General features: G+C 32.0%; 1 protein-coding gene across 1 annotated transcript in view; it reads right to left on the reverse strand.

Moving 5' to 3' along the window:
* Nucleotides 1-5223: 5223 nt before the first annotated feature.
* Nucleotides 5224-24924, reverse strand: part of LOC136968663 (uncharacterized) — a 50906-nt gene continuing 31205 nt past the window's right edge. Inside the window, exons 2-4 of the mRNA XM_067262664.1 lie at nt 5904-6002; nt 5688-5825; nt 5224-5615 (exon numbers count right to left, since the gene is read on the reverse strand). Coding sequence (XP_067118765.1) covers nt 5377-5615; nt 5688-5825; nt 5904-6002 — 476 coding nt within the window. The 3' untranslated portion in view covers nt 5224-5376. The remainder of the gene's footprint in view (nt 5616-5687; nt 5826-5903; nt 6003-24924) is intronic.

Here is a 24924-nt window from a genome sequence, read left to right on the forward strand (position 1 = left end):
CAATCTAATTCTTATTTTAGTAATGAACTTGCTACCGAGAATGCCCTTTCCGATCCAATTGATGTAATTGGAATCGTGTTTAATGCATTTAAGAGAAGACAGATGTTATGGTTTTTTACTCGTAGCCTGGAAGATTTCTAGTTCATTTTCGAGATTATAGTACTTTTTTTGTTCTCTAGTGTTTTTGATTTGTCTATCTCGACTGCTTTAATAGAAACATCATAGCCCAATAATTCGGCAGTTCGTTTGTCTTTAATAATCAGGTTATGAAGAAAAACTTCATACTTGCAGACTTCGTACTCGTTTATATCCTGGCCCAATTTGCACAACTTGGCATTACACAGTTATTGAAGCCAGTGGGCATGGTTAAAAATTAAGACAGCGTAAGCACACTTATTGCAAATATTACTGGAAAAGAATTTTGAGAGTCCTGCCAGAAATAAGCTACGTATTGATTATTGATCATTTGTGACGCGCCATAACGAAAAAAAAATTTAAAAAAAACTAATAAGTAGGTTTAAAATTAATACAGTAGAGAGTCGTTAATCGGAATCGCCGGTAATCGGAACGATTTTCAGTCGGACTGTGTCGTGCTGAATCGAACGTTTTTGATACTAGATTTACTTCTAAAGTATAATTTTCATGTTTTTATATTCTTCAATATATTTATTTTTTGTTTTTGTACAAAATGCAGAAATAATTTTTAACGATACGATAGCCTCGATGATTATTGTAAAAATTTTTGTTAGGCTTAAAATCGACGAAAATTCAACACGAAGCGACACGCAACGGAGAAAAATTTGAACATCGGACAGGTTAATGTATTTTTTCGTACATAATCGGTAATCGGAACAAATCATTAATCTGAACAACCCCAGTCCCCAATTGATTCCGATTAACGACTCTCTACTGTAAATACAAATGTATTCTGACAGTTTATGAGTTAATTGTACTTTCTATTTGCAAAATTTGCTCAACCTTAGCAAAAATTAAGAAAAAAGTGAATTTTTAAGAAATTTGCGGGATTTCCCGGGATAAGAAAAATTTCCCGGGTTAAAAAAACAACCGGGATCCCGTTTGAGAAACCCTAGTGGATTCTGATATGGAGGGATCCATCTCTCATCACTCTGCTGCCTCTGTTGTAGGCTTGATCAAACTATGGTGAGAATAATAAAATGCCTTCTTAATTAATGACTACGTGGCAAAGATTGTTAAGAAATATCGAGTTGAACAAATCCCAGTTAATCATTTTAAAAAAGCTTTATTTTGTTTCTCGTAGGAGTCATAACAGTGAACAAGTATTAATTGTTCTGAGTAGTGGCGGATATACAATGAGCAAAAGCATTGTTCATACGGCAATGAAGTTTCATTTTCTCAAGTCATTTTCAAAACAAGTAGCTGCAGCCCTGGAAAGGAGGTCCGTACGTTCATTACCGAGGATATTCTGATGACCTTTCACCCCATCTGAGGATGTAAGAGTTCTATCCTCTGACTAGGAAGATTCTTAAGTATATGTCCGGTGCACAGTGGTCTTCTCAGGTTTTCTGTGCTCCCAGCCTCTCTTCCTTAGGCGCCAACTGGGACCATAACTTGAATCTCTGGCAGAAGAGATGGGATAACTACAATGGCCTTACCAGGTACTTATTTCCATCAGTCAGTGATCACCTTTCCTACCATTGGGCGATTCCTGATTTTGAAACCACCCAATTCTTCAATGGGCATGGGAGATTTGGCGCTTTCCTGCAGAGATTTGGCAAATCACAACGAATCTCTATATTTTCTGTAATCGCCATGATGGAGTTGAGCATACAAGTGTCCAATGACTGGTGATGTTAGACATGAGCCTGCCCTTACTCTTGGCCAGATGGCTATCAACTGGTCATGCGATCTTCATGTTCTCCTTAACGATCGTGACACCTACATGGTATTCAAAACCTCGATTCACAAGTATTACATACGTTCAGCCATACACTAAGCCGATCATGTCCCTATGTCACTCATCTTTGCACTGTCATCATTTGTTTACTGATCCTGTTTGTATGCATCGCTTCTTGCTATTTGCTGCATCACACCTCTGTGTTCATATCATTTTTTGAAATCACTTACAGTTTAAATTACATAATTTTTAATTTGTTTGTACATGTTGTATTTATTACTTTAGATTACGGTGGAAAACGTTTGCATTATTAAATTAATAATTTCTCAGAAGTATAAGGTGTCTGAGTAGTAAAATTTTAAAACTCTGAGCATTTATTCAAGTTTTACTTTAGATTACTTTTATGCTAGTTATCGTGCTACTTTGGTTTTTGTATATGTCACCTTTTCATCTGTACATACACCATTTCGCACTAAGATAATCATATTTCTTATTACTCTCACCCTATATTAAGCATGTCTATTCATTTATGTAACACTGTTAACCCGATTATGCTACGGCAGTATCGGGGAATAAATAAAGATAGAATACTATTAGAATACTAAATATCTTTGCCTTGTTTTATGGCCTTCTCTTCACCATTCAGTTTTCAATGTCACTCCATAAATTTTCAGTTGCATTGGCAGCTGGTGATTGGCGAGAACAATCTAACTTTTGCACTGAAACAACCCCAAACTATCGCTAATCCCTTCACCATGTTTAACAGTACACCATTATGGTTTAATTGCTCTCCCTTTTTTCTCCGCACTTTTGGTGGACCATCTGCTTCTGGAACACGTTATTTGGTCAGAGGAGAAAAATTTTAATGTGTTTGCGTACTGTAAAGCCAACTGTTGGGGACCGGACTGAATTCGAACCTGGATCCTAAGGCCGTAGGCTGACACTTTAAAGGTAGATCTAGACTTTTTGCATATCCTCGTAATGTATCACATATATCAGTCTAGTGATACAAACAGTGTAACACGGTTCGTTTTTCTATCGTATATCACGTTTCGTTATACAGTATTAATCACACAACATAGTGAAGCTCTAGTTTGGATCCAGATTTTAAGGAAATAACCACTTCTGTAGAAGCGACTTACATCTATCTTCCCTATACTCTTAAGTAAAAAGAAGTCCACATAACATAGCATCGGATGAGGGAGAAGTTCGCTTAAGAGAGTACTCTTCCATGTTTCTAATAATCTCTCTCATGTTTTACATTAGTGGCACTCCTGTAAACAAATCAGTTCGTTTAAATGAGGGCCATGTCAGAGGCATTTTCAGAGCAGCCCTCCACATAAGAGAGCAGTATTCCAAGAATAATTTCTCAGACTTCATAAGTTCTGCAAGAATAATGTTATTTGTTTTTATTCTGTACGTCCCATTAGAGATCACTCAGAAATTTTCGAGTGAGGATGTTCAGATCTTTTCAGCTAAACTTACTGTATTTCTTTAGAAGTGAAAGTAATTTGACTGGCAAATACAATATACCACATTTACTGATTATTGGAAGTAGATAAAGTTGACTTAAGAATGGAATAATTCAAGAATAACGATTAATTCTCTATGCAATAATATATTAATACGTCACGTAAGACGTATTAATATATTATTTGGTTGAATAAAAGCGTGAGAAACGGGCTTCCAACCGGAAGTCGGGACAATTTCAAGGGTTTTGTTTTTTCTTTTATGAAATTTCGGGAGCCTTCCGGCCAATCCGTGAGGACTGGCAATTTAAGACATTTTCGTGGAATTTGAAAATTTAAATGTACCAATAATTTTAATTCTCGAATAAAGTCTTTAATGAAATTTTCAACAATTTTATATCATCCGTAAAATTATAAGCAAATTATCTAAAATTTTTGAAAATCGCAACATGTATTTCTTAATGTCATGTAAATTTTTCCGAAAAGAAATCTTTTATTTCGCACGTTATTATTTGGTTTTTATTGTTGTTATAAGAAAATGGCCGTCTCTAGAACGATAACAAATTATGTCAAAAATTTTACATAAAATAAAAACAAAACAAATCACTTGCAATTCCAATACGATTTACCACACTTAATCCCTAATACATAAATCTCAATTTTCGTCTTGTCTTTTGTCACGTTACCAAGAACTTATCATCGTAACATATTGCCTGCTATTAATAATTCAACGCATAATAATCTAATAATCTTTATAAGATTAAGCAATAAGTTACAGCATTCACTTCTTAATCATTTGTCTTTTACGTTAATCTTCGTTGTCGAATTTTTAAAAATTCTCAATTATCATGGCATTTTGTTGAATAAATTATTGTTTCTTCAAATTGGAAATAAATTATTTTACATTCTTCAGTATTAATTCACCACGAGAATAAAACAGCTATCAATTGAATAAATCTATTAAAAATTAACACGCCAGCACATTGTAGAGTATGTAGCTAGCTAATTATGCCCATCAAAGCCGGGCTTAATCCATAATGAGTGCTGGAGAACAAATCAATCCTTCATTCATGCTATCCAGATCCTAGCTACTCATGTGAAATTATGGAACTTCTGGATCTCTTCGAATCTAGATCCTGCAGGAGGTTAACATCATACAGCGCGGTCATCTTGACCGATTAAATTACGTTTGTTAATTAGAAAAATATACTGACTTTCGATATTGTTTCGATTTTCAGTCTCTAGATGTAGATTTCCAGAATTAATCTTGGGTTATTTACTACTATAATGGCGACTCGAGTAGTTAGGAGAACAATTTGTCACTCTGGAGAACCCTGGATCTGAAAACCTAGGGATTTTTCGGGGTGGTCTTTTCAAAGCCACAATAGCCTTACTAAAAAGAGCTCCTCTTAGTGGCCACAGGACGAAAAGGGTTACAAAAACAACTACTATATTTGCTTCTTATATTTAATTAAAATATTTTATTACATAATGATAATTAATCTGTTAGATTTTACTTTTATTTGGCAAAAGTTGCATGATTCGAAACGATCGTTATTCTTAATAATCATTGACTCTATATTACAGGAGAGTAAGAATTATCAAGACAAATTACCATTAACGAGTATTGATAATTATCATGATGGCTACCATTCTATGGTATATTTATTTTAAAACTTTGACGTAAAAATTTCTACTGTATTGATAAGATTTTTAATTCAAAATTCTTGTTTTCGAATTATTTCTACTTTCGTTCTTCAAATTTTAACTTTGAACATAGGGCCTATTTCTGTACACGTACAGAAAACTGGGCTTTTAACTTAAAATTATGTTATAAAATTCTAATATTTAAAAAAACATCACAAAATAAGAGTCAATATTTATTAAATTGTAATGAATTAATTTAATAAAAACACAAATAATACTTTTAAAGAAGAAAAATCTTTGTTTTTTCTCTTTTTTGTGATGTGTAAAGGCACCGAATTTTGTTGCAAAGCATCAATTTCTTCGAAACATTCAGAGATCTTGGCACTACGTTGTGCATAGTACTTGGTAACGAAGCACCCTAGCTAGTAGGAGCCATAAAATGCTGGTTATGACACATAACGTTATCCCACTCCATCCTAGAGATGCCGACCAGCCGAATGTGAACACTCGAGTGTTCAAATATTCTTGAGGAACACCATTATCAATTACAGTATTAGTGTTGAAACTTGCCGGTTTTAATCGTTTAAAATACATGAAGGCTAAAGTAAATGTTCCAAATAAAGCTGTAAAAAATAAGCTTCGTGGTTAAATTTATGACTATAAAATATTATTTATGGATAATTTTATAAAATTACCTGCTAGGATGAACATAACTCCCGTTACCATAATAGCACTAATTTGTCTTTTGGCTAAACCGAATGTTCCCACTAAAGCACTAGATGCAAGAAGTATTAAACTTACCATAGCACATGACATGGCTAAATTTCTCATTCCTGGGTTTGAAAAATTTAAATTTTTAAACAATTTTCTTTGTATTTTTTAAAATATAATTATACAAGAAAATTACTTACGATCTAATCTTGTATTTTTAAATACCATATCTTTGGGTGCTAAATAAGAGTAACATCTGATAGGCACTCCTTCTTTTTGAAGAAATTCTTTTTCTTTGACTAGAATTAAATTACTTTAAGTTAAGAAAAATTACATTAAAAATAACTTACATTTGAAAAATATTTTAAAATAATTATATTAAGGTTTAGGACTAGATGCTAGTGCATCAGAAAGACTGGAGGAAATGAATTCATAATGTCTCAACCCGTCTCGATGAAAGAGTGGCATCATTAATTTTACAATTTTTATTGTGATGTCACTTAAATACACAAACATTAACATAAAATATATTGATTTAAGGCAATATTTCTCGTAGGACGGCCAGATGGCCGAGGGTTAAGGTATTGGTTAACCATGGTGCCACAAAACTTTAGAAGTGCCACAAAATGGATTGGTGAAGAAACACTCGGGCGATCTGCCAAGACTGAGTACCTCTCGAGAAGACTTTCTATGAGAAACTGGCTACTGTTTAGATGTTGGATACGCGAAGAAAATCTCGAAAATTCCACGCAATGAGTCTAAACCCACACACCAACTACCAGTCACCAGTGGTTTTATCTATTGGTTACTCGGCCACTGGTGGGCCATACTGCCGAGAGATATAGTGCCGAGCGGCGCCGTAACAAATCTTACGTGTTTTACTAATGATACGAGTACTAAAAACGCAATAATACTACATTGATAAAGGAGTAGGGGTGTCTCAAGAAAAAACTATCAAGTTGGGAGTGGCAATATTATTAGAAAAAGGATAAACACTGGGTTAAGGTGTCAGATTAGTGCCCTGGGAGACCAAGAAACGAGTCGAAACCCCAAGAATATTTTCGGGAAGTGGTTCATCCTGGATATGTTGGGTCCCGTCCCTCATCTTCCAATTACCCTATTGTGGGTCTAGTCCAACCCACGATGGTTTCATTAAAAGGTCTTCTTAGTGCCTACAAATCGGAAAGATTCAAGGGGGTGTTTCTAGTAGCTCGAGGTCGACTAGTTGAGAAAAATTATACAAAACAAGTTTATGTAAAGTATACAAAATTATGAAATCTTTTAATATTTTATTAATAATTCCAGTAAATATAAATGTAAAAAACAATATAGTTTACGTTTATATTATAAAGAAATGACAATAATCAAATTATTATTATTTTTTGAGACATTTCAACCAGTTGCATGTATGAACACTTTTATAAATTATTAAAATATAAATCAGCCATATCTGTATTAACAACGAGAATTTTTGCATTGATTTTTAATAATTTTATCAAGTAAAATTATAAAATTTCTTCGAAAAATATTTATAATTCAGTTAGAAGTTCTATAAGTATATTATGGAACAAAGTTTATTACTGATAAACATGTTAAAGAGAGTAACGATTACACAGCAGTATGAGGTTAAGTACACGATTTTATAGAATTTATGTTCTTTTTATAGCGACGTTCTCAATCTCTTTCGTAGCAATAAAAATTGATCAATGTACAATACAGTCTACATTAAAAGAAATCTGTTTTCTAGAATATCAAGTCAAAATTTGCGTAATTTGGCAGATAATTTGGATTATTAATTAACGAAAATGCGCATTTTATGCCCTTCTTAGAAACTATGGCAACAAAATAGATTCTCTAGAAAGCATGGAACTGTCTTTAGTGTAGAGTTATTAAGCTCGTGTTGAATGTTCTACCGCATATAAACTATTATATAATAGAGTAATTCTCTAGAAAATAGCGAATAATTATATTAATTTAATAGCTTCATCAACTAGGTTTATAGATTATAACTCTTAAATCAGGTTATAGTTAAGCTTATATTCATTATTAATGTTAATAATTAGACATAACCAAATTACTGAATCTGGTTAATATCATTTGCATCCATAACATTGATTATTCTGACGAAGCAGATATTTATAGATAATTATGTCTATGATGAATCAAAAGAACACACTAATGATGATGAATTTGCGGTATATTTTACAACGATGATGATAACAAGTCGTGAAGACTGTAATTTGAAAATTACAATCCAATAATAATATACCGAAGGAGAGAAGTTTTCACATAACGAAAATGAAATTAATTACTTTTTAATTTAGTAAATAAATAAATTAGTAAAATAATATGTAAGAAATTGCAATCAGTGTATCAAATTACGTTGATAAGACGTCTAAGGAGCTTAAAAATTAGCACTTTGTATTAACGAAATTCGTATTAACCGAACTCGTTAACATTGAAATGCTTATTCTCCCTCAGCCACACGACCGCAGATCTGCTTCGCATTAATGCAGACTTCGCATAAACCGATAACGTAAAACGGAGTCTGACTGTAATTAGATACTTTTCCATATCTGTTAAAAGATGCAAAGTACAGTTCTTGTATTACGATTTAAAGTAAATCCTCGTCGACGGATAAAATGTTTACACGAATTTTAAAGCATTTTATTAATTAATTAGCATCCATGATTAATTTATTGGTCCTATTATTAAAATATGATCTCCCTATATTATTATAATACGTTACGCTGTTTAAATAACTTCCAGACCACGTGACTACTTGGATTTAGATAATAAAATCAAACGAATAGAACTAAAACTTGCAAAACGTACGTACTGCCGCTAAGTAAAACGTATCTATATTCAGTATAACGTAAGTTAGCAACAATAGGGGAAAAATTAGGTCTATGCACACACAACAAACTCAACGTTTAATGCAAATAAAAAAAATCCGGCAACGATTTGTTCAACTTTCCCGGCAACATTTAAAACTGCATGTGTGATGACGATATTTTATTTAAAAACTTGTTGTATTTTTGATTATTATCTAATGGCATAAAGCTTAATTTTGAAGGTAGGGATGGGCTTTATAAAAAGTTGTAAATGGTAATAATCAGCAAATAGATACGACACACGACCCTCCTTTATCCCCCACTCCCTCGGCCTTTAACCACCGAAATTTAATATTATCAATACCCCTAATAAACATAAATTTTTGACATAAAGTATAGGAGTTATTAAGTTTTAAATTGGGTCAACAAAATCTTCCTCACCACACACACACAAACATCCATACACAAACAAACCCCAAAGTTTTTTTTTTTTAAATTATTTCTTGACGTTTCAAGGTCCTCTGAGTCCAAAAATGTAAAATTTTTGGGATCATTTTTTTGACTGTCGCCATACTTTTTCTCTGTTATATATAACAACCGTGATAGTAAAACACAGAAAAACACTTAACCGAAAGCATTAAGAAGCAAAACGAGCTTAAACACAATAAAGAAACAGCCAATCATAACTTATTTATCAAGTAAGTAGTTATCTTATTTATGAAAGGTAAAAAAAAAAAAAAAAATCGTTTGCGATCGTATTTTGATTAGCGTGCATATATGCATACGTTTACAATTGATAAGTAAATTTAGTAGTAACGTTCTCTTAAAAATAAACTTAAGTCATTTTGAAAATAGCTTACGTTCTTGTTTATACTTTTATTTGTTATAGATTTCGGTATCGAATCGTTGTAAAGTGCTGTTTGATTAGCATTAAAATTAAAACACGATGAATTATTTAACAACTACTGTACCGAGTTTACAGCAGCGCACAGAAGATCAGTGTATAAGTTGTTTGTATTTTTCGTGCTTTTCAGTCTTCACATGCCTATCAAGCATTTTTTATTACATTTTGGTGGTTTAAGGTCGAGGGAGTGGGGAGATATAGGAGGCCACGTGTCGTATCTCGAGTGGGGTCGGACTGAACGACGATTTTACTTGTTATTATCATTTACAATTTTTTATAAAACCTATCCCTACCTCAAAATTAAGCCATTTTATAGCAATTAATAATATAAGATTTTATTATTAAAAACTTTGTAACAGATGGCACCACTCACAATTTTAAATTTTATTTCCGGGAAAGTTACGCAACCCGTTGCTGGATTTTTTCCTATCAATATTATTTTGACATCCTAAATACACAGCTTCCCACTTTATACGAGGACTGTCTTAATTCTAATACACCAAATATAGTAGCTATCTAAGTTAATTTAAATTATTTCGTTTCTTCCGTTACTAGTTCCATAATTTTTGGCTATTTCTAATTAATATATAACTTATATTAGATAAACGTTATTTGACTCGTCTTCTAGTTCACCATTAGTGAATTTAACACACGCTATCGGCAATGTTCGTTCTTTGTTTTCTTAATTTCGGTTAATGCCTGGGCCATAACCTGTCGTGAATACAGTAATACCCCGAACTCACGCGATAGATGGGACCGAGCAATAACCGCGTAAGTCGGGGTATAACTTCGCATATAAATACATACAAATTATTTTTAATTGGGGCAGGAGACTAAAGAAAACAATAATTTAGAAAAAAATGTATAATAAAATATTAGATAATACATATGTATAACAAATTATATTATTAAAATCGTAAATCGAAGTTATTTTGTTATAGAAGGCTTCCTAAAATCTAACAAATTCGTCTGACGGCTCAAAGATTTTTTTTCTCCGCAAAATTTCCTCGTAGCATGCTAATAATTTTTTTATTTCTCGTTTTGTAGAAGAAATGCGCTCTTCGTTGGAGTCTATTTTCTAAAATTTGTAACCTCTTTTTAATTAAACTGAGGCCTTCTGTCAAGTTTCCAACCGTCATTCGATCATCCGATTGAACTAGGTCTAAAGGATCAAGTTTTGCCAATTCACAAATTTTCATTTTTGTATCGAAGCCTTTGGAATGTAAAGTTAACATTATTAAAGATAAAGTTTTTCTTTTCTTGTTTGGTGCAGAAGAATCAGTTCTACTTCGTTTGGATGGCATAGTAGAGTCTCAAGTCTCCGTAGATATAACAAACACGTAAGCTGAACAATAGTTTGGGGGGAAGTGAGTAATCAAGGGTTGCGTGGCGCTCAAACAAAAGACGAATCGTCGAGATTTGAAAATCGCGTAACTCCGTGTTGGCGTAATTCGGGGTAGCGTAAGTCGAGGTATTACTGTACTTCGTTTTTCTTTCAGTTTTAGTTAGTATGTAGGCCTATGTGTGTGTGTCTGTGTGTGTCGAGAAAACTACACTTCATCCTCAAATGTAATAGTTTAATTTGATTTTTACTTAGAATGATACAAGAGTCACATCTCGAAAACACATTGAAAATAAAATGATCTTGATCTAAGGAATAATCTGATCCGTGGAGCTATGAGTTGAGCTTCAATCAGCTCCTACATAAGAATGCTTACTTCTAGCAATAAAAAGTAGAAGTCAGTATTCTACTTCTACCTTTTATTGCTAGAAGTAAGCACTTCTACATAAAAGGTAGAAGTGTAACGAATATATACTTATATAACCAGGACCTAGCTTACAGTTTCTTGTATAAGTAGGAGGGCACTTTTAAGGTATTGTCTTTTTGAGAATAATTTTGTAAATAGACTTCTATTGCAACATGTGAACCATTAAACTTGAGAAATCTGAGTTGATATATGTTCGAAGAACATATGTTATTACTAGATGAAGCGAAAGCAGGTAAATGATTTTTCTACACGACAATATTCGGAAATTAAACATCATAAAATAGCCTTTATCGTTGTAATGTATTTTTTTAAATATAAATCATTAATTTAAAATAGCCGAATAAAAATCTGTTTATTGTAATAAGAATTTGTTACAGAAAAAATTCAGAAATATCTTTTGTGTATAGTTTTGTTAAGAAATTTGTGATGAAAACATTATTTAAATCGAACGTGATTTAAATAGGAATGACGTGAATCACTAAAAACATTAACGTTTATACTAGAATTTCATATTCGGCTGCAATTTTTAGATTGCAGATGTACAAATTTTCACTGGCGTCAGTCTGTATTCCATAATCTTGAGAATGAACTTAGATAGATAAAAGTGGAGACCAGACATAGAAAGATTAAGATCCGTTGGGCTCGATTAATTATATAAGAACTTACTGTAAAAATCGGAAGTCACGTTATTTGAATTCAAAATCTTTCTCCAGAACAGAATTAGATGACTAGGATGACTCACTTGTTAACAGGAAAAGTATGATGTACAGGGGTAAGACACTACTAAAATCAAGAACATTATGCATCGAGATCTAATAAAATCGCAGCCCGGCATTGTAATTTGGTAATTACTTATTGAGTTATCGTCACAGTGCCGGGCTACAGTTTTTAATCATATTTTAATTTTAATATATGTGACTTCCGGTTCAGACCAGAAGTTCCTATACAGTTAATCGTGGCCTCCAACCCGTGGGCTTTCCATATCTGGTCAAGATTTTCATCTATTCTTCCTGTTCTCCGAATAAAGGAAGGAAGGACGGACGGACGAACAGCCGACAGCGGAAATTTATAAAAATTTGAAAATTTCAGTTTAAAAAATCTGCTTTATAAAATGACTAGCAGATAGGCCTGGCGTTGCTCGGGCAAAAGTAATGATAGCGAAGATTAAGATTATTACGTTATAGTCACAGAAGAAAAAGAGTAATTTCATCAACAAACTAAATATTTTTAATAAAAGGTCGAATTTGAAAATCGAATATTGTAATATTGTTCGATTTTCACGTGTTCTGATTATATCGTTCGATTTTCATCGAATGTTCTAAAGAAGAAAAGTCGAGAAAAACCGAATTTATCTGTTTAAATTTGAAAATCGAATATGTTCTAACATATTACTTTTTTTTTCCCCTCCAGCGCTCGTAAATCTTGCACGTCGCCTTCTCTTGTTCTCCATTATTACTTAACACTTCTATTGATACTTAACACTTCCATTGTTGATGGAAGTGTTAAGCCTTAATCCTGTCCCTCTCCCCGTGGGGAGAAATTTCGAAAAATCCCTTCTTAGTGTGCGTTTTTGTGACGTACCGTAACTATGTACCAAATTTCAACTTTCTACTCTTAACCGTTTGGGCTCTTAACATTTCCATTGTTACGTAACACTTCCATTGTTAACACTTCCATTGTTGACACTTCCATTATTACTTCATACTTCATTGTTGCTTCACACTTCCATTGTTACTTAACACTTCCATTGTTGATGGAAGTGTTAAGACTTAATCCTGTCCCTCTCCCCCGTGGGGAGAAATTTCGAAAAATCCCTTCTTAGTGTGCGTTCTCGTGACGTACCCTAACCGTGTACCAAATTTCAACTTTCAACTCCTAACCGTTTGGGCTCTGCGCTGATTATTATTATTATTATTATTATTATCAACTCGTCTCGATTATATATATAGATTAGTGCATATAACACCACTTTTTCGTCTCATTTTAGCATTTAATCTTATACAGTATTTTATCATTTTATTTAAATGATCATCATTAATATTAATTTTAGAACTCATATTGATACTTTAGTTACTGTGAACTTCAGAAAAAATTCTTAAATAGCATGGTAAATTTTAAAATTAAAATTTAAAAATTCACAATGTTCTAACGAAAATTATAAACAGTTATATAAAATAAAATAAAAAATATATATTAAATTAATAAAATGGTACTTAAAATATATAACACGCAAATTCTGTAGAAAGTTAGAAGCGTAAATACAGTTTATATTTCTATTTTTTTACTGTTAAGTCGAATAAAAATATTTTATTTAATTCTATTCATTTGAAACATTTGTGAACAAATAATTTAAATATTTATAAAATGAAATAATAAATTGTTTTGAGTTTTTTCTATTGCTATAAATATCATTCAAGCAAACAAAAATCTTTTTGAAAATCTTTGAATTCTACAAACGAAAGAGATTAATGTGAAATAATCACAAAAGAAATAAATTCAAAGAATATAAATTGATAGAAATTTTTAAAGATAAATGGAGAATATAAAAATGTGAAAAATTTATTTAAAAAAATAATGATTTGTTGTTCAAATTACTTTTAAAATGATAAAAAGTCTAATAGATTTTGTTATTTTATTTAAAAAATAGCTTAAAAATCAATAAATGCTGTTTATATTATTGAAAGTGTTTGCGTTTGTTCGTCGATAGAAATTAAAAGGTAAACCCCCTTTTAATAGAAATTAAGAAAGAATTTCGCTTTTAATTTCTATTCGCGACTGTAAACGAATGACCTGCATCGCGATGTCATTTTAAAAAGCTACTAATTACACTATTGGATCTATCAAATTATTATCGTTTTTGTCATTACTTGTACGTGAATTTTGGAAGAATTCTAAACAATAAACGGATCACCAGGCTTAAGCTTTCCATATCTGGTCTCAATTTTCATGTATCTAACTCGGTTCTCGAGATTAACGAAGGACAGACGGAAGATAGTGGGAATAGTGGGTCTGTAGTCTGAAAATTTCTGCCCGAAAAAGTAAGCAATTGTCATTGAAATGTATCTAAATAAAGGAAGCGAGGTTTTGCGTATCAAACTTCGAACAATAGCAATTTCATAGCAAACAAACTAAGAGTATTTCGTTGTATAATTTTCCAAAACATTCCAAGTTACGGAAACAGTGTGAGTTGAATTTGGACTGATGAAAATAAGACAACCGAACAATTGAGCGATCTTCTATGGGGTACCCCCCTGGAAGATATCCTATAAGAAACTGCTCCCTATTTAGGCGTTAGACAGGTGAAGGGAAACTTCCTTCACCTGTGTTCTGATGCTATTGCTCATCTCACCACCAGTTTCGCTGGAAAAAGTTTTAGCCTAAAATCATTCTGTTTTTCTCTATAACTGGAGGATTTTAGGACAACAGAAACTAAAGAAATAATGCAAATTGATGCTAGGTACAGTACATGGGTGTATACTGTACAGCGATACATCGGTTTTCGTCGATAATCCGTTCGAAAACAATCAGCGAAAATTTGCAACATTCTCGATTCTCATAAAAAAAAAATTATTAATGAAAGTTCCGATTTATTAATAAAAGTAATTATTTTTAGTAAATTAGTTGTTAGAAAACGTCGACATCTCGAGCACCGCAACAATTTTCACGAATGATTGAATGTTGAAAAGTAACCAAGTTACATTTCTGCATGTGATGAATAATTTTGTTACCTACTTGTATAATATGATTGAAGATAATGATTGTGGGGGCTTTTAACCATAATAAATCCGTCGCACAGTGGTTTTTAACTTTAGCAGCTAATTTTTATTTCATCGTGTATAGATTATCAAGCACCTACAAGTATATGTAGTTAGACCTTTAGCACTTTTTAGCAAAACAAAAGAAACAAATGCGTATTTTTCTCCATACATTTTATTTCCTTGAAATTTTTTTAAACATGAAAATTAAATTTCTAGGAAAACTTGTAGAACTAATGTTGTTCGGCATTAAAAACTGTAAATAAAAGTGTTTCGAGGCTAGAATCCATATTTTAAAGTTGCAAACCACTGTGCGTCGTATGATCCTTTGTCGTGGTTGCTTTAGCTAACGTTAAGAACGCGTTATGGTTTTTCTTAATCACCACAACTCGTCGTGGTCAAATATCGTGAAAGCCACGACACGAATTTCGCTTCGTGGCCGTTTGAATTAGCCACAACGAGTTGTGGTCGTTTTTCCGCTCAATCAGCGATTTCGGTGTTTGAGTCTAACATATTCATTAAGTTCAAATGCGGGCGTGTACACTGGCGAAGACACGACAAAACTGTGTTTCAAAGTTTCCGGTGTTGTGCAGCCACATTTTTATGTAACAACTAAGATTGGCCTAGTTTAATCAGGAGGACCATGTACTGTACACCACAACAATTCTCTCTCCGCTCATCAGATTGTGCGAGATGCCTTGCCGCCAGACTGGTCATTCCCAGTATTGGTAATCGTAAGGAGGCACATTCTTACTCATATGATTATTATTATATTTTTTATTTGTCAACTTAAAATAGTCCATCGTAGGGACATTGCTTAAAAGTGGTTGGCAACACTGATAATTTTCATACTGGAACTCATTTCGTGCAGTTATAGTAGCGCGTCCAACCACTCTACAACGTCCAAGATGAAAAACAGACAGTGTTCAAACGCAGGGCCGTGCCGTGCTATGATAGAGAGAGACGGCACCGTATGGAGGAGGCATAAGCAGCATTTAAGGGGCGGCATTTCGAATACTTGCATCACGCTGAGAAAATCTACCGCACGGCCCTGCTCAAGCGTATATTTGTTTTCCTGGAAATAATTCTGTTATCCTATGTACACACCGACGATGCACTGTTTTGTCTTTCAACTGTTGTTGTGCAGTTGCTAGCTAGAGCAGTAACTGATTCAGAACCGAAAAGGGAGATAACCCACGATTAAAATAATGTATGCACAACGATTGTATTGTGGATGACCTGATAAATCATATTTACCGTCATAAACGATTTTATAAACAACGTTTTGAAATTCGAGCAAATAAATTTAAAGCTTTTGTGTCAATGGGCAGAGCATAAGCTCCAGTAATTCTTTTGGATCGCCCTGAGTCAGAGAGATAACAACAAAATAATATTTCAACAATTTTGCGACTGTATATACATAGCTTTAACAAAATTTGTTATATCATGTATATTATTCTTAATATCTAAATATATGAAATTACTTGTCCTGACTGACTGATTGATTCATCATCGCCCAGAGCAAACCGCTGAACCTAAAGAAGTGAAATTTGGTACACAGTTAGGGTATGTCATGAAAATGCACACTAAGAAGGAATTTTTCGAAATTCCCCGCGGGGGGAGAGCATTAAGGCTGAAGAATGGCTTCTACTGTATTATTTTACATGCGATTTTTTGTTTTCAACTACGTTTTGTCTTCACTGAGTACTTAGGTGTATTAAATTGATAACATTTCATACGTTGTTATAAATATTTTCATATATTTCGATTTTTTAGCCAAATGTTCGAACCGTTTTAAATTCGAATTTGTAATTGCGTATTGGTTCGATTACAGAACGATTGTAAACGTTCCATAAAATTGATCAAATTAAGTTGGTTTAATTCTCGGCAATCCTCATCATTCTCGGCGGTAGGGATTATATATTAAAATTACTATGGTTGTTAAAATACTGAATATGAATGGTGTTTGCTTGCAAAATCCGCGCGGGCGAAGTCGCGGGTAACAGCTAGTATTTTGATAAATTCGTTAAATACTCAAGGTAGAATTTTTTTATCTGCAAATAAATAATTAAAAAATACGTAGAAAAGGCTAAAATGTCTTGATTTTCGCAAAGTCAATTCACCAAGAAAGACAGTCTTCCAATTCAGAGACGACCTTTTATGGACATGGCGTATAAATTTTAGTCTTTTATACGTATTTTTTAATGTGTAAACTCGTCTACTATTTTTTAATGCAAATAAATAAATTTTAGTACATTAGCTCTTAAAGTCAATCATACATGCTTCCTTTTAATTACTGGTCGACTATTTTTTGTAATATTATCATGAAATGAAATACTACATGAAAATCGTGTATACACATGTTTTATGAAATGTCTTTATGAGTCTACAAACCAACTCTAACATATTTCTTCGATGACGGATTCCAAACAAAATTAAATGGTTTGCATGCAGAACGAAGTACAAAGAACTTTTATTTCAATAAAACACTATTTTCTTTTTTCCCTAAATACGCTAATATATCATTTAAAGTGACTCTTTTAAAGACACACCTAAGAGCTATTTACTTTTTTGGGTTTGTGTATATTTATAATGTTAAAAACAATGATATATTAGTTTCAGCCGCCATGTTGTGAAAATCGAACTACTATAGTTCATTTCAATCGCGACAGTGGACAAACAGGGAGGATTAGGAAACCAAATAATGTCTTACAACAATTTCCACGATGCATAATTTCCAGATTTGAGTAAAAATTTAACATAGAAAATCGCTCCGTTTCGAAGTTATAGTGCTGCAATTTCAAAAATTCTAAACTTATAAATTTCTACCGTCTGTCCTTCCATAATCTCGAGAACAGTGATAGAAAGATTAGGATACAGACAAGATGTGGAAAGCTTAGGGGCAGTAAATCCCGATGAACTATATATAAACTTCTGGTATAAAGAGAAAGAAAGTCGCGTGATTTCAATTTAAAACGTTTTCCCTGAACGGAGTTACATAGATGACTGGCATGACTCTATTGTTGTCAGGAAAAGTATGACGTACAGGGGCAAAACATATACTATTAAAAATTGCGGCCTGGCATTATGACGATGTCAAAATAATTTTTGCTTTTTTTTTTTTTTAAATAAATTTTTAGTCAAATATATGTTCAACGGTAATATATTTTTAAATTCAGTTAATTCTTTTTTAATATTTCTAGTCGATTAAAACTTCCATCTTTTTTCCATTGATTCCATATAAGGTTACCCTTTAAACAATTGTAAGAGACATGCCCGTGATAACATATATATTTCTAATTGAAATAATTGTAAATTATATAATATTATTTTTAATCTAAGATACGTACAAAATTAATTCTTTTCTTAGCTGAAACTCAAATGCGTTGATGCTAAGCAATTTAAGTTGGGTAAATCAAAAATTTTTCTCATACCCCACTAGAAGAAATCGTATTTAATTTGCTAGAAATTTCTTTTTCGCACATATGTTTCTTATTAAAAAAGACTATTATTTTATTACATTTAATACGCAGAACGTTTCTGTATATAGGCTGTAACACAATTCAATGTCATTCCTAGAGAGTTGATTGACGTAATGGATGAAGATAGGGATGATTACAGTTGTTATGAGTCAATTCGATCCTCATCTCCGAAAATCACGTTTATCTCTACTTATTTACAGATTCTAATCAATGTGACAAAATAACGTACGACATTTCTGACGTATCTCCACTTATGGTGTATTTCTGATGTAACTACTTTTTTGTAGAGTGCTTCGAAGGAGAAATTTTATTATTTATGTTATTAAAATTTATAAAAATAAAAGACTTTAATTAAAAACGAAACTAAAACTTTAACATGTTCTTCATAACATGTAACATGTTTACATTTGAATGTTCTTATTAATTACGGTATTCTATCAATAGGAAGAATTCTTAATAATTACATTTAAATTTAATAATAAATTTATATAGGCTAATTAAGTTAGAGTAAACAAATTAATTAACCTAATACAAGAGTCTAAAAGAGTACAACGAGACTTGAGTTAGTCATAGATAGCCCGCTATCCCGAAAACTATATAAAATGAATAAAAAAAAACAAACATAAGAAAGCAAATAAAAAGACACTTTACACTACTTATCAAAAAATTTTAAGTTATATCATTTTCATTAATTAAAGTCTAAATTTCGGGAAATTTGTTGGACTTGGAACAAATGATTCTGTTGGCGTTGTCCATCTGGTGTTTCGAAATACTGCAGCAATGGAGAATAATTGCATTCTATTAAACATAAAATATGTATTTAACATTTTTGAAATTTAATTGCTCTGCAATTTTGAAAAATTGTAGACCTATAAATTCTCACTGACGTCAGCCTGTACTTCCTTAATCTCGAGAACGGAGTTAGAATTCGAGACGACATATAGAAAGCCTAGGGGTTGCAGACCCAGATTAATATTCTATATACGAATTACCGGTTCGGACCGGAATTTACGTTATTTCAATTGAAACATTTTTTCCTGAAGTAAGTTACATAGATGACCGGCACGACTCTATTGTTAACAGCAAAAGTATGATGTACAGGGGCAAGACACTACTAAAATTGAGAGCATTGTGCCGAAAAATTGCAGCTTGGTGTTGTAACAACGTCAATAAATAATTGCTCGTTTGTTATACGAGTTTTTTATTTATTTTTTCTAAATATAATTTTATTATGCATGATCTTATTCACCTAAACTCTATAATAATTTTGTGAAACTTATTACTGATATCAATTTAAACCAATAAAAATAATCAAATTATGAAGGTTTACTGTCTTATACATCTAAAATTATATACTTAAAAACCTGTTTAATGTTATATGTCACGTTAATGTGTAATATGTATATAGGCTAATATGAAATTATAAATCAAATTTTTCAATGTAAAATAAAAAATTTCTTTAAAAAACTAAATAAACATTAGTTTAAAACGTTTAATTAAATAAATTCAATAAATGTAAATAGCGTCAGATTAATAAGTTAATGAGAAACGAGCAATTATTTATTATGACATTGCCACAATGCCTGGCTGCAATTTTTAATCATATTTTTAATTTATTTATTTTAAAATATAGACCTTGATTTTAGAAGTGTCTTGCTCCTGTACTTTTCCTGCTAACAATAGAGTCGTGCTGATCATCTTTCTAACTCTGTTTAGGAAAGTTTTTCACTGATGATTTTACTAATGAATTAGGACATCGCACAGCTTTATCGCATCGCGATAGAATTGAGATGTAGCCGGAAAGAAAAAAACAATCTTTGCACTTGTTAGGAAGAGAAGAGGCGATCCTTGTACAGAATCGCCTCTCCAAGAATCGCTGTCGCGGACAGCAAACTTTGCACTTGTCTCTACAAAAGAGTCTATCCTTGTACTGTACCTATATATGTGGCTAGAGCATTTGGCACCAGGGCAAACTTAAATATGGCGCCTTTTGGGTAAGCCTTTCATTAGTCTGTTACAAATTTAAAAATTATAAAATCACTTTTCATTAATATAATACATATGTTTCATAATATAATTTTTCATACTCGTGTGTGACAGTTTTCTACGAATTTATTGGTTCGCCCATGTAACAAGTTCGGAATTTTGGCGCATTATCATCTCGGCTTCCTTCCTCCAATGCCTTTCTACTACCCTGCTTGTACAGGAAGGGCAATCCTTGTGCTTGCCGACCACAAAAGAAGGCGAACCAAGAACAAAGTAATCACCATCTATTGCTTTGTTCTTGTGTTTTTTCATTTTTCGCGTCTATTTTCCGTTAAGCGCAATCAATCACTTCAGGGGCATCGGCATTGTCATTTTCTCCATTGACTCCATTGTATACGAAAACGAAGTGGTGGACTTCTATTTTTTACATTAAAATGTATCCTCATTACATTTTCGCAATTAATGAAGAATAGCAAAGTTTCATGAAAATCGGCTCATCAAATTTTGTGAATGAATTCAATCCTATAAGCCCATAGAAGACGTGCTAGTGACTTTGGTACATCGCCTGACACAGTCGCGCAATTCATATAATAAAAGGTCATAGCGCCTTTTATTATATGAATTGCGACCTTTTATCTCGAAAATAAAGTGTAGGGTATGGAATCGCCTAGGCGAGCGATTCCCGCCCTGGTTTAAGATAACGAACTTTCGTGACGGAAGAACCGTTAGAAAGGTCCGTTGGAAAGATCCGTTGTGTTTCAAATCGACGATAGACGGACGATTGGCTGGCGGAAAGTGACCGTTGGCCGGACGTTGTGGAAACATTCGAATTTGATTGGCGGAGGATTCAAACGCCGGCCGCTATTTAAGAAGTAGTTTCGGCGGGAAAGAGATCGGATGGGATCGGACCGCTTCTATCGGAGTTCTATCTATCTCTCTCTCTCGTTGGACGTTACGGAAATATGGTGAAAGTGAACTCCAGTGGGTTTATTACGAACTTGTTCCTGACTCGGAGGTGTTGCTAATTATAAGTCTGTTTGCGGAGATCGTAAGGAGTTTTTCCGACGAACTTGTACGGGTATAGTCGGTTGTCGCTTGGATTAGTGTTTGTGCATAATTAATTGTAACGCTACTTTGTATTATTTTGTACATTTGTATTGTAAATATAAACTTTGTGTTTTATTCAACCGACTGGGTGTTATTTTGAACATTACTTAAAGTAATGGACCATATTTTTATAGCGTTTTTGAATTCCTCATCGCAATAAATGAAAAATGTGAAAGTTTTATCAAAATCGATTAATAAAATTTTGAGATCGAACGTAAGCCACATGGAAGAGGCTTCTCTAACGCTCTTCCTCAATAATAATATTATCAGCTCCATATATGTAAGAAGCCTCTAATCTGGGACGGGGTAATTTTAAAGCAATAATTACAGTAGTATTTAGGGTTTCTCATTTTCCGGTCTTTTGCTTGTCCCAGGATTCCGGGATAAAAATCAACCGTTTCCCGGGATCCCGGGAAATCCCTGGACAAAATTAATTATTTTTAAGATATACAAAATATCATGAAATCAAATAATATAATTATTTTTCATTTTTTAAAGTAATTTAATACGTTCTGTAACCTCCAAAATCATATTAAAATAATGCCGTGTAAGATATATATTACAAATTACCTTTGAATTACGTAGAAATTTTCACAAATAGAAAAAATTTATTAAAGTTTGCTGGAAACTGCATACAACAACAACAAAAATGCTTTTGAATTGAGTTGAAAATTAAAAAAACAAAAAAAAACAGATCGAACTTCTAACTTAGAAGGTAATTTTTGTTTTTTTTAAATAAAATATAACACAAAATATTGTAAATTTTTATAAGATTTTAAAAAGCAAAGATGGTCGATACTCCGATCAGTCAATCTAATGCTTATTTTAGTAATGAACAGTCTTGCTACCGAGAATGCCCTTTCCGATCCAATTGATGTGATTGGAATCGTGTTTAATGCATTTAAGAGAAGATAGATGTTATGGTTTTTCACTCGTAGCCTGGAAGATTTCTAGTTCATTTTCGAGATTATAGTACTTCTTTTGTTCTCTAGTATTTTTGATTTGTCTACCTCGACTGCTTTAATAGAAACATCATAGCCCAATAATTCGGCAGTTCGTTTGTCTTTAATAATCAGGTTATGAAGAAAAACTTCATACTTGCAGACTTCGTACTCGTTTGTATCCTGGCCTAATTTGCACAACCTGGCGTTACGCAGTTATTGAAGCCACTGGGTATGGTTAAAAATTAAGACAGCGTAAGCACACTTATTGCAGATATTACTGGTAAAGAATTTTGAGAATCCTGCCACAAATAAGCTACGTATTGATTATTGATCGTTTGTGACGTTCCATAACGAAAAACAAAACTTAAAAAACTAATAAGTAGGTTTAAAATTAATAAATACAAATGTATTCTGACAGTTTATGAGTTAATTATACTTTCTATTTGCAAAATTTGCTCAACCTTAACAAAAGATAAGAAAAAAAGTGAATTTTTAAGAAATTTGCGGGATTTCCCGGAATATTTCCCGGGTTAAAAAAACAACCGGGATCCCGTTTGAGAAACCCTAGTAGTATTTTTAGAAGTTATAGGTGTGTAACTCATATAATCTATATATTTCATTAGTTATATAGACATTTTCATTTAAAAGCATAACGGCCGTATCAAAATTATTTTTGTTTAAAACAATAACAAAATTTTTATTAATATTTACTGTATATAAATTATTTGTTTAATAATATATTTCAAATGTCTTAATTACATTTAACTAACATGAAAAATTTAGAATCTTTAAATTTTTATCATCACGAAAACTCGTTTGTCTTACAATTTTCAATATTAATAATTTATCAAAGCACGCAAATTTCTTAGTTTAATACTTTAATTATTAACTTCATTATATATACTTATATATTATTTAAACGTTTTAAAATAACTATTAAACATAAATTTAAAAATATGGCATTTTACATGCGTGTCTGGTATCTAAAAATTACATAAATTATACTGTAACAATTTCATTATATTAATATATATATATATATATAATTAATATTAATATTTAAAGTAATTTAAAATTATTAATTATAATTTATTTTTATTATTAACACAGCAAGTCCTCACTTAACGTTGTCAAGAGGTTCTTGGAACCGCCCCCTTAACCGAAACGATGTATTATGTTATAGACCAGGGGTGCACGCGTGTCCAAATTGGCACGTCCGAGATGTGATCTGGCACATAACATATACGATTTCGGTTTATCATCTGTTTTTTCAATCATCCTTTCTGTTTATCTTTCTTTAATCAGCTTCTTTACATTTACTCTAATTAAAGGTTATTCCCTTCATTTAATTAAATATCGTTATTCTAAGTCTAAAACTTTGTCATACCTAAACATTTTTAAAGATAAGTATGCTTATTTGTACTTAATTGCCTCTTGTTTTCGTTTCAATTGTCAGGAGAAAGCATAAGATTGCTCGAGAGAACGTATTATACAGGAACACACAGATATACAGGTTTTATTCATTCTAGAGGATATGCATTTCGAATATGTCCCTCATCTCTGTCCTCTTTATTTTACATTAAATATGCTTACCACATGGCAAACGGACTCGGAAAGATTTGCCAACCCTGCCAAAGGCTAATGTTATTGTTATAAAGAAGATATAATTTGGTTAATATTATTTTAATCGGATTGTGTTTGCAACCTCCAGCATTTATTTCCCACTTCATAAAATCAATTTTACTGTTTTATAAAAAAAAATTCGGCAAAGATTACTGCAAATGAATATGAATATACGGTACTTATATCTTTCCTCAACGACGTTAAGTGAGGCCTTACTATAATGGAATTTAGAAACTTTTTAATGTATTTTTTTAATATTTATTGGTTAAAATTTTCAGATTATAAGCCATTACACAAGAAATTTTATAGCTATTTTAGTATTTAAAATTGTTTTAAAGTCCTAAATACCCACTTAACTTTGGCACTTCAAAACATTACAGGTACTTGATATAAACAATTGGAATTTTTCCAGGTTTTTAATTTAAACACATTTTCAGGCGGATATAATGTAATATTTAAATTTTCATATTAAATCTATGATTTTAAAACAATCTATATGCAATATTCGATTAGATATCAATATAAAATGAGTTAAAAATATATTGCAATTTTAATATATTAATTTTAAAATTGAAGTAGACAAATAAATGACTTTTTCTTTTAAAAAATGGTAGATGCTGAACTATCTGAAAACATTTGACTCTTTGTTTTAAAGCGAACTTGTCTAAAAACGAAAATAAATGACAATTTATTACAAGGAAGGATAACTCAATCATTTCTTTCATTTATAAATTTCATAATTTTAAAATTCGTACAATAAATCATCAGAAACTGTTTAAAAATAATTATAATATGATCTCTTAAATAGGATTAATTT

Source organism: Centruroides vittatus, unplaced genomic scaffold (genome assembly GCF_030686945.1).
Source record: "Centruroides vittatus isolate TY-2023 unplaced genomic scaffold, ASM3068694v2 contig_150, whole genome shotgun sequence".
In the NCBI taxonomy this organism is placed as follows: domain Eukaryota; kingdom Metazoa; phylum Arthropoda; class Arachnida; order Scorpiones; family Buthidae; genus Centruroides; species Centruroides vittatus.